The 11,900-nt window shown below is 42.0% G+C and overlaps 1 protein-coding gene across 1 annotated transcript in view; it reads left to right on the top strand.

Moving 5' to 3' along the window:
* The first annotated feature begins 5,945 nt into the window (after positions 1-5,945).
* TNFSF11 (TNF superfamily member 11) overlaps positions 5,946-11,900 on the top strand; it is a 43,002-nt gene continuing 37,047 nt past the window's right edge. The window contains exon 1 of the mRNA XM_037136673.2: positions 5,946-6,304. Coding sequence (XP_036992568.1) covers positions 6,074-6,304 — 231 coding nt within the window. The 5' untranslated portion in view covers positions 5,946-6,073. The remainder of the gene's footprint in view (positions 6,305-11,900) is intronic.

Here is an 11,900-nt window from a genome sequence, read left to right as displayed (position 1 = left end):
TTTGTGTGAGACTTATTTTCATCATACAACTCAAGAAAAAAACAGTGTATCACATCAGAGTGCTTAGAGAGCACAGAGGATAAAACAATTGTCTTCTATTAAAGAAGTTTATAAAAATAAACAATGTAACTTCTTTCACTAATATTGTTATTTTTATAGTTATTTTTCATAAAGTATGCCACATGTTACCTCAAGTGAGTAAAAAACTTCTAATATGGTAGGTATTTGGTAGATATAACCCACATTTAAAAAGCTTTTTGGTGCCCTTGATTTTTAAGAGTGTATAAAGGTCCTGAGACTAAAAAGTTTGAGAACTGCTACTATGTAGATACTATGTAGATAATTATATAAAATCTGAAAATCACTCAAGTTCAAGTTTTCTTAAGTTTTACAAGCTTGTTATTAAAATTCTAAAATATTAGCACTAGAAATAAATATTATTGTTACTCCATATTGTCTGGGCATCTTATGCCCTAAATTTGAAGTATGCTTTCCTAGTTTAATTAGACTATTGAGATCCCATTTGTTTATTCTTTTCTTTATGTCCCCAGCTCTAGGGGGCATATTGGTGGAAATATTGCTGCACGGAATATCTGAGATTTTCCTGCCAAAGTTCTCCTGTAGGACTTTTATGGTATCACCACTTGTATTTATGACTTTTATCCATCTTGTTTATTTCGGTGTATGGTAAAAGTTTTTGGTTGAGTTTCATTTGTGTGTGTGTGTGTGTGTGTGTGTGTGTGTGTGTAGCTGTCCAGATCTCCCAACACCATTTTTCGAAGAGGCTATTTTATTTTACTCCATTTTGTGCTTATGCCCCCCTTGTTGAATATTAATTGATCATATAGGAGGAGGGAGATCATGGGGTAAAGGAAAAGGGTCATTAGTGAGCACGTATAAAGGACCAATGGAAAAAGCCAAAGGGGGTAAGATTGAGGGTAGGAGGTAAGGGTGGGTGGGCTGGGGGAAAGTGGTGGTGAGAAAATGGAGACAACTGTATGTGAACAGCAATAAAAAATTGATAAAAATAAACAATTGCCAGCTGAAAAAATACATTATTAATATATTTCAAAAATGATATTATTGGGGGTACTTTCCTCTCTAACAAACACTTAGCTTTCTGCTCAGCTCAGCCCTTTATTATTGGAATGCCAGATACATTTGTATATTCTTTTACTTGTTCATTTATTTTAAAAACATTCATTAAGCACTGTGTTAGGCAGTAGTACAAAAATAATGACTTCCCTCAGAGAGCTTACAGTCCAGTAGGTGAGGCAGAGAAGTAAATTAAAGGTTGGAAAAAGAAGTTCACAGCTATGATCAACATGAATGTAGTGTAATAAGGAATCAGAGCCCAACCTCGGTAGCATAAGGACTAGGGGTCTTAATTGAGTAAAGGGAAGCTGGTGATTAGGTGAAAGAGTCACAGAATGGTCATTCTGGTGGAAGAGGCTGGATGGCCAAAGATATGGAGGTAAAAAATGGGAGGGTGCAATTAGTTTTGTGTTGCTGGGGCATAAAGTGTGAAAGTGGAGGGGGAAAATGAAGCAACAAAGGAAGTAGAAATCAGAAAACTCTATAAGCCATGCTAAGGAGGTTGAGAGTAACCTGATGGATGAGTGGTGTTTAAGGAGGCTCCATGAAGCCCTAGCAAGTACTTAAAGGTGCAGGTCTGTGGAAATGCTTCGTGGGGCCAAGCACAATGCTTAGAATTGATGTGAATGCATTTCTCCAATTTGCCACATTCTTCAACATTCTCCATGGTCTTGTCTTGTCTCACGTCTCTCCTCTTCCTGTCCTTCACCCCTCATATGTCCCCTGGTTATTGACTATTTTACTGAAACTTAGGCCATCTGTGTTATACTGTCCACTTGTGTTCTACAGGTGCCTTTCATGTAGTTTTTAACAAATCTTGTTGCTTAACTGCACCTCCTAACCCCCCCCCAAAAGATAAATAATTTCAGAAAACATTGAATGCCAAATCTGTTTTTAGTAGGTTTACAATACATATTTGTACATTAATGTCACTGATAAGATCTGCATTAAACATAAAACAACTAATGTTGCTTAACAGTATTTTCCATGCTGATCTGACCATCGGATCACCCCTTTTATTAAGTAAATGTCAACTAACATCTGGAACAGGGCATTTGCACAGTGTGTCTGGGGATGCCTAAGAGTCTCTGAAATCGTCATAGTGGTTCTGTGAAGTCAAAGCATTTCCTAACCCTGAGGAATCGCTTCCCTTTTTCATTCTTATTCTTTCAAGAGTTTACAGTGGGGTGCAAACAGAGGCTGCGTGATATGCAATATTATAACACATTAAATACAGAGGTGGATATGAGAATCTATTAAGCCAGATATTAAAGAGATTTTCAAAAATGTAAAATACTGTTCTTTTCTCTCTACTTTAAAAAGTATTTTTTAAAAAACCTGTACTACGTTAACATGCCAATGGGTTAAAAATCACTCAGGCCAAAATCTAATAGGCCAAATATTTACAGATACAGCTCACATAAACACAAGTTCTTTGGGGTCCTCACTAACTTTTACGACCATAAAGGAGTCCTGATGCCAGAGTTTGGACATTGCTGACTTAGCAGAATTGCTAGTAATGGATAACTCTTATTTTTGCCTGTCCATCAGCATAGCATCAACTCATTTTTTCAATACCTGCACTTTAATTTTCCTTTGGGAATTATTTCTTCCTTCCTGTCAGCCCATGAGGTTCAGCTTGGAGTAATTCAGTCCTGAGGCTCATGGAAAAGGCACTTTTGGACCTGGGCCTGTACTAGCCATGCCTGAATCTAGACCTAACCCTACATTTTCAGATATATGAGCTACTACATTGTCACTTGTATCCAGAAGAATCCCATCTTAATGTGCCAGCATACCAGAAAATTCAGTTTGAGAAGTATTAATCCAGTTAAGGTGTTGCTTGTAGCTGAACAGTGATATACACTTGAATCTTCAGTTGTGTCCTTGGTCTTGGATTCTCTTAATATATATTAGTTTAATAGGGCCTTGACTTAACTGTTTTGATTTTGCTCACAAATTAACTGATTAATTGATATAAAGATAAAAATATTAATGAACTCACATACAAGTTCAACAGGGAAGATACAGTAAGCAAACAATTACAATAACACAATCATCCTCTGTTTAAGGTAGTCCCCTGTTCACTTCCTCTTTGGGTAGCTGTGCTTAGGGAATAGTTTTAATCATTATCTTTGCTCAAGAAACAAGCCTTCTCTGACTCTTCAGAATAGGTTAGATCACATTATTATCAAGATGTTTTCATTGTTCTTGCACTTTGCCTTCTAAACAGTTACCATGGTTTTAGTTAATAATTTGTTAGGTAATTTGTTCATCATGCTTTTCTCCCCTCCCTCACTAGAGTGTAAACCTCATGTTCTATTTTGATTGCCACACTGTTTCTAGAGTCCAGCTTAGCGCTTGGCTTATTGCAGATAGGCAACCCACTATGTGAATGTATCTGCAGAGTGAATGCATGAATGCATACATGTTATAATAGGAGAAGTTAAGGGTGCTACAAAAGCAGAAAACAAAGGGTGCCAACCTAAGCTTGGAGACAGAGGACTTCTGGAAAAGGGGCGTTTGAGCTGAGAGGAAGGACAGTAGGAGAGTCACCCAGGTATGAGGAGATGGGAAGAAGTGTACTATAGCTGGTGATAGTATTTGGAGCTGATGTAGGAGTCTTGAGTCAGATTGTGAAGGTCCATTTAAGGTTTTTATCTCAAGAGTTTAGACTTTACACTTAGAGGTCATTGAAAGATTGAAAACAGGGAAATGATAGATCTCTTTGCTTTAAAAAGGAAACCCTAATCCGTGTGCACAAATGGGTTCAGGGGCAAACAAGACTGGAGGTAGTGGGACGGGGGGGGGGGGACGCGATCAGGTGAGGAGCAGTGCGGCTCTGACCGGGCAGGGGCTCTGTGGGCACTTTCAATCATTCTTATTCAACATGTATCTACTGTGCACCTATTGTGTACCAGGCAACATTCTAGGAAACAGTCATAGAGTGGTGAGTAGTACAAATAAAGTTCTTGAAAATATGGGGTTTACATATTAATCTGTGACTATAGAATGTCAACAAATAAGTATGAAAATAAACAGGCAGAAAGGTTTATTACCTTTGAAGGAGCAACAAATAGACTGAAAGTAGAGTTTCCAAATTAGCCTGTGGGTACCGGAATGCAACGGGATGGCATCTTTTGGGTAATAAAGGAAAAATCACTGCTAAGCAGTGGGAGTCATGAAGAAGTATGTAGAAATGTAATCTGGGGTCCCATACATGAAGCTGCTGGCTCAACCATACCCACAGGTGATTCGGACATCTGAGGAAACTTCTTGCAATCTAAGTATCAAGAGGTCAAGGAATAAAACCATGACAAAACATTGGTACAAGGCATCAGGGGCTGCAGTAAAGTTGTGGGTTAGTTGTTATAACAAAGTCTTTGGTTCTTATAAAGGTTTAGAAAAACTCTGAACTACAGAAATGTTTCCCAAAAGAAGGGCAAGAAGAGGAAAAAAAATCCCTGCTTTCCAAAATGAACAGAGTAGAAAGACACCCGGGATTTCAAGGAGTAGAATTATTTCTATATTAAGAGTTTGAATATAAGTGTTCAAATCACGTTTGAATTTGAACAAGTCAATTATTTTGTATGGTGCTCTTTTATTTACCCTGGCTGCTGTTTCTCCACCTGTGCTGAGTTCAAAGTGCTCGGTCTTGAGTTCAGCAGCTTTGATAACTTGGAGGTGTGTCATTGTGATCTTGTTTATAGAAGTGCCAATTAGAGAACTATGCAGAAAGAGGACACAGCATTAAAAAGCATTAATGAAAATTGGAAACATCCTAAGTTTTTACAGGTGTTTAAATTGGCCAGAACCTCCCTTATTTCCTGACAATGTATGAGAATTTGTGAGCAATGTTTGTATTTTCATGTTCCACCACGGGGCACAATTCTGAATAGAGGCTTTTAAAAAGACCTGGAACGTTTTCTTCAGCAATGAAACTAACTTTTAACTGCACCACCAGCTTTGTGTAACATCCCTCTCTCCTGATTGACAGTTAGATGAGCCCTTGGGGCTGCCTACAGGGGACATAACCCTCTCTTACCTTTAGGGCTCTGAGGGAAAATAACTGCCAAGCAGTAGAGATGGCATGTGGCGAACTCTGAAAGAATGTGATATGTGATTCTGCATATCGACACGAAACTAACGGGTCCTACCTCTCTCTGTACCTTTTTAGAAAATGAAGTCAGAGTTGGTGCCTATAGGCTCTCTGCTGCCACATTCAAACCCTGCATTGCTCAAAACCACTTCGAGGGTACAGAAATAGGGATTTTAAAAGGGGGTTTCTGGTTTCCTAAGTCTGCCAAAATACTAATTAAGAACCTATATTTGGAACCATGACAGAAACTGCCTTCTCAGGATACCCGAGGATGGTGGTCCTTTCTGAATTTTTTCCCCCAGGGTTGAGAGGAACGAGGAGGAGAGAGAGTAGGAAGGGCTCTCAGAGGTCACCAAGGCCAACTTTCCAAAGCCTACACGGAAGACTGAGGTTCAGAAATGCAAATTGCCTGAGGAATGTTTGATGTCGCCTTTACCCTTAACCAAGACAAGCATCTGCATACCTCCTGGCCCATCTCTTGGACTTCCAAAAAGGCATCTGAGGATGGACGAGTTTTGGCTGTAACCGCTGGAACGACCCACAGCCTCCTCCTCTGAGGGCCCAGTGGGGAGGAGACCTTCGAGAGAAGAAAGTAAGACAGGAGGGCGAAAGAAAGAAGGGAAGCCAGAGGTGGGAGTGGAAGACGCGGCCTCGCCCAGGGCTGATTGGCTCTCCAGGCCAGCCCCCTCCAAGCGGTTTATAAGAGTCGGGGCTGCCCCGCGCTCTGCCCGCTCGCCGCACCGCCCGGGAGCAGCGCCTGGCTCTGAGCGCCCCACGTCGAGGCCCGCCCGGCCCAGCGCGGGGTGCCTTTCGAGTCGGCACATCTGCAGCGGAAGGAGCGAGGAGGCGGCGAGCGCCGGGGAAAGCGGGCGGAGCGCCATGCGCCGCGCCAGCCGAGACTACACCAAGTACCTGCGTGGCTCGGAGGAGATGGGCAGCGGCGGCTCCAGCGCCCCTCACGAGGGTCCCCTGCACACCCCGCCACCGCCCGTCCCGCCAGGGCCGCAGCAGCCCGCAGCCTCCTCCCGCTTCATGTTCGTGGCCCTCTTGGGGTTGGGGCTGGGCCAGGTGGTCTGCAGCGTTGCCCTGTTCCTCTACTTCCGAGCGCAGGTGAGTGCTGGTCTCCCCAGAAACGTGTGGGTCGGGCGCTCCCACCTTATTTCTTTCTCCCGCACGGGTGGGAAACTGAGTCTAGTCTCCCGGCTGGGCTTTCCAGATCTTGCATATTCAGGAGAGAAAAGTGATTCTAAAGAGGGAACATCCTCTTGGAGACAGCCTGGTGCGGGGACGGACGTGCTGCTGTGGGTCTCAGTGCACGCGCCAGGCCTCCCAGCGCGTGGAGGTTGGACTCTCCTTGGCATCGTGCGTTTGAATTTCCCCCGGCGAGACAGCATTGGACGCTCACTTCTTTTGGAGATTGCATATTTCCCCCCCCCCCCCCCCCAACTATTTCTCACTGGGAGCTAAGAATTAACGAATGTCCACTTGGGGGGGGGACAAACAAACAAATAAACAAAAAAACCCATGAGCGGCTTCACTTAAGCATCGAGCCTTTCTTTCCCTTCCAGCCCACGAGAGAGTTTGGGTGCTTGGGGCTGGCTGCTTTGTAGGTACGCTCCAGGCCGCAGTACTGGTCCTACCAGCAGCTGCTGGAGGCCCGGGTGGTGATGCCCAAGTCACCAGGAGGGCCGAATGGTAGCGCGACTAGAAAAGCCTGGTCTTGTGACCACGGCTCCGCTTTCGAGGGGTGAAAAAAGAGGGAGGGACCCTCATGCCTTCCCACTAAGGTGGGCAGAGGAAGGAAGCAAAGTGTGTGTAACGCTGAAGTTCTCTCCCCTGACACAGCCTCAATACAATCTAGCAAATAACCAACCTTTTACAAGATGAGGAAGGCAGCTTGGGAACTGCAGAGAGATAGAAAGGAAGGGGTAAATTTGTAATATTATGCTTTCTGGTGGTTTACGCTCTTGTGTTTTCTTGGAAATTGCAGTGCAGTTGGTTGGATTCATTCAAATATTCTTGTCTGGTGCAGTGAACTCTTTTCTCAGAGGAAGTGGAGGGCTGACTATGCATTTTTTTTTTTTATGGGGAAAGAGAGTCGGGTTTGGACTTCACTGGTTTTCAGATTCAAAGGTGATTACTAAACCCAACTAGATGCATCAAATCATGATATTGCTTGGGTTGTAAGATTTTTGACATGTGCCAGTGTCTTGAACTGCATCACTTGGTATCATAGGCTTTTTGTTATGTTTTCATTATCCATTACTTTGTGATTTGTAGACCTAGTTTCATTATCTACTTAAAACAGGGTAGAGATAATATGAGCAATACTTTAGAAAATTTGTATTTGCATAGTAATAAAAATAATCTATTGAGAATTTTTTTTTCTAAAAAACCTTTGAGTGGTTTGCTTGCAACACAAATCCATATGAAAGTGATGAAATGTTTTTCTTCCATTGGAGCATGTGGCTGTGGAGAATGAGTGGCTTATCCATTTTCCCAGCCCGCATGCACTTTTCCACCCATTTCAAGCTTGTGTATTAAGTGCCTGCACTGCACATGTCACTACTAAGTGCTATGGAATATAGCACTTATCTAAGAGTTAAGAAGCATTTATTCAACATACAGTCTAAACCAACTATGTGCATGGTGTGGTGCCAGCTAATGGAAAACCCTACAACATAACACTTAAAATTCTTAGTCAGACTTCCGCCAAGATGGAGGCATAGGTGGAGACGCTGTGCTTTCTCATACAACCAAGTTTAGAGACAACAAAATAGCAACAGAAAACACAGCCAGAACACAGAAAATTGAACTTTTCGGAAGTCTGATAACAACGAATTCTTCAGCCTGACCAGTAAGAGGGGCAAAGCCAGCAGCTGGCAGAGTGGGGTTGCACAGAAAAACTTGGTCAGGTGGACTCAGGCATGTGGATCCCAGGCGTGGGGTTGCAACGGGCGGACCCAGTGAGCGACCCAGTGAGAGACCCAGTGGACCCAGCAAGGGTGCAGGGCTGCAGGTTGACTGTGGTCGCGCATTAGCGCGCAGATAGACAGGCGAGGGAGTGGTCAGTGAGACAGGAAGGAGCAGGCCCCAGCAGCCAGAGTCAGCAGAGGGGGCCACCATTTCCCTGCTTTGACCCCGCCCCCACATACAGTGTCACAACCCTGCGACCTGGGCGGCCCTGCCCTGGTGAACACTTAAGGCTCCACTCCTCATACTTAAGGGGTGAGAACAGACCAAAAATGGCTCAAGAAGATCTCGAAAGCCCCAGAGCCCATAACTCTAAGCAACGGAGAAATCGCCAACCTATCAGAGGCACAGTTCAAAATACTAGTGATCAGGATGCTCACAGAACTGGTTGATTTTAGTCACAAATTAGAGGAACATATGAAGGCTAAACTAATTGAAATGAAGGGAATTGCACAGGAAACCAATAGTGATGAAAAGGAAACTGGGACTCAAATCAAGGGAGTGAACCAGAAGGAAGAAAAAAATGACCAAACAGGAAAATATGAAGAAACAAGAATTCAAAAAAATGAGGAGTGGCTTAGGAACCTCCAGGACATCTTTAAATGCTCCAACATCCGAATTGTAGGGGTACCAGAAGGGGGAAAGGAACAGCCACCAGTGGAAAACTTATTTGAACAAATCATAAAGGAGAATTTCCCCAATCTGGCAAAGGAAATAGACTTCCAGGAAATTCAGGAAGCTCAGAGAGTCCCAAAGAAGTTGGACCCAAGAAGGAACACACTAAGGCACATCATCATTACATTAGCCAAGATGAAAATGAAGGAGAGAATCCTAGAAGCAGCAAGAAATAAGGGGACAGTCACCTACAAAGGAGTTCCCATCAGACTGTCAGCTGATTTCTCAAAAGAGACCTTTCCAGGGGCTGGAAAGAAGTATTCCAAGTCATGAAATCCAAAGACCTACAACCAAGATTACTCTGTACAGCAAAACTTTCATTTAGAATGGAAGGACAGATAAAGTGCTTCTCAGATAAGATCAAATTCAAGGAGTTCATCATCACCAAGCCCTTATTATATGAAATGTTAAAGGGACTTATCTAAGAAAAAGAAGATAAAAAATATGAACAGTGAAAGGACAGCAAACTCACAGTTATTAACAACTACACCTAAAACAAAAGAAAACTAAGAGGACAGCTAGATCAGGAGCAGAACCATAGAAATAAACATCACATGGAGGGTTAGCAACAGGGGAGTGGGAGAAGGAGAAGGGGGGGAGAAGGTACAGAAAATAAGTAGCATAGATGGTAGGTAGAAAATAGATAGGGGGAGGGCAAGAATAGTATGGGAAATATAGAATCTAAAGAACTTGAGACATGGTCATAAACTAAAGGGGGGAATGGTGGGGTTGGGGGTGTGCAGGGTGGAGGGGACTGAAGGGGGAATAGAACAACTGTAATGGCATAATAAAAAAAAAAAAGAAAAAAAATTCTTCATCAAACAAGACAGCAGCATTCAGAAGAGGGCCAGAAGATGAACTAGTGTGCTACCTGTTATCTTTCCTAACACCTTTGGTATAGGACATCTCCATATAGTAGTAGTGAACTGAGTGTTCAGCATTGAAAGAGCAGTAGGGAATAAATGAGCTCTAGGTACCAGGAGCAGCTTGCAGTGGCAGGAGCCATGGGAATCAATGTGGCCACATAGGAAAGAGTGAGCTGCTGGGCCCTCGTTACAGCTGCTCAGCTTCTTGGTAGAAATTCTCAATGTTAGTGGTCTGGTGGGATAGGGGGTGTGGCCTTCTGATGATCATCTGTTGTAACTTCCCAGTCTCAGTGTCACACAGATAGATAGCACTGAGACTCCCACAACCCTTTTCCCAGAGCAGACATGCTGGCAGCCTCGCTGGAGAATTTTTATTTGGAGAATGTAATGTCATGATATTTCTGGGGACAATTTTCCTAAATGACACGAAGATTGGGTTTTTCTAAGACATGCAAAATACAGGGTCCAGCACAAATAATGCCACTTTTACTACAAAATCATAAGCATGTAATTCTGTAACAGAACAGTATCACACTCAAGCACACCATATGACATTTCAGGTGAGATATTTGAATTAAACTAAATTTTTACACCCATATTATTACCCTATCAACCACACTCAAGCAGGCCTTACTTCTGCCGGACCCTGTATATTTGCCATTATTCTGAATCCAGTTTTGTGCTGCACTTGTAAAAGGCCATCTCCCTCAGCAAAGAAGTAATATCAGGAGCAATGTGTTTATAAGAATACACCACTAGATCTGGTTGCATTTTATTAAAAATGATATCTAAGTTTGATACCTGGAAGAGGCCTAATGATTTAGGGATACATTTTGAAGTAGTTATCAATGAAATGCTCTGAAGTCTGGATTTTGTTTCTGAATAATGGTGGAGAGGATGAGGCAAGGGAAGTGCTTATTAGAGATGAAACAAGGTTGGTTATGCCTGGGCAACTGTTGAAGCTCATGATGTGTATGTGAGAGTTCACTCTACATTTTACCCCAGTTTTATATGTGCTGGAGGCCTTCTTTCAAAGTTCTAGCTAAGATAGTAAATTCAATTTGACCTGTCACTAATTTAATATTTTAACTTTCTTCCACTCTATTGGATTAGAACTTGGTACCGAATAAGAGATAGTTTTTTAACTTCCACTGAAGTTGTGACTCAACTATTGTATTTGGGGTTTCTGAATACATTTGAATTAGAGTGAAATGATTAGTATCAGGTAACATTGCAGTTTACTAGAAAAAGGGGCCAGTTTTATTGTTTTTGTTTCAAGTGATAGAGGGGAAGCCATACAAATCTTTAACCAAAAAAAACAAAACAGTTTAATTTAGTTTTAAATGCATTTAGAAGAATGCACAGAATAGTATAAAAAGTAGTGACTCCAAATTTTTTCTTCTCAATTTATATTTGAATAGTTAAAAATGAATCAGCCTCCTTAATGTTTGCAGATTTCAGTGCTTAGATTAAGAAAAACGGGTACTAGATCCAGTATAGGTTGGCTTTTCCCCCACCAACCTTGCCAAAGAAAAAAATAGCATGTGGCTTGTGCTATATACTTACCACATAGTATTCATACTTTGGCTTACAAAACCTTTTTTTTTTCCAGAAAGTTGCTTGTAAAATGTATGTGCACTTTTAAAACATCCCTACAATCATATTCAAAGTTTAGAGAGAAACTTTTCAGAAAACTCAATCTCCGTTGCCCTTTCAACTCCTTCCCCTAAACCCGCAGTGTGTACACTGACTCTGGCTGTTTGCTGCCCAAACAGGAGAGCAGCCACTGCTGCAAATCTGATGCAGAGGCGGGCAGGCTGCCTGTGTGTAAAAACAGATAAGGAAGTAGCACGGATGTCAAGCATCCTGCCTCATTTAACCTTACAAATGATTAAATTTCAGGAAAGTTTTGTTTTGTTTTTCATTCTTTTTTTTGTAAACAACTGAGTTATTTCACACAAACTATATCATTTGATAAATGCATTAAAATATCCATTTTAAATCAGATAGTCAAGATTTATTTAATCTTTTTCAGACATTTCTAAGTACAATGAATTCATTTGTAACTAAGCTTATGGTGATTTTTTTATTAATTTCTGTGTTTTTCTGTTGAGTGTAAGTTCCGTGAGGGAAGGATGGTCTGTTTTGTTCACTACCAAATTTGCAGCATCTAGCCTAGTAGCTGGTTTGTT

The sequence above is a fragment of the Artibeus jamaicensis genome, unplaced genomic scaffold (genome assembly GCF_021234435.1).
Source record: "Artibeus jamaicensis isolate MK-2021 breed Jamaican fruit bat unplaced genomic scaffold, CSHL_Jam_final contig_414, whole genome shotgun sequence".
In the NCBI taxonomy this organism is placed as follows: Eukaryota; Metazoa; Chordata; class Mammalia; order Chiroptera; family Phyllostomidae; genus Artibeus; species Artibeus jamaicensis.
The sequence above is the reverse complement of the archived record's forward strand: the minus strand, read 5'-3'. Positions and strand labels throughout refer to the sequence as shown.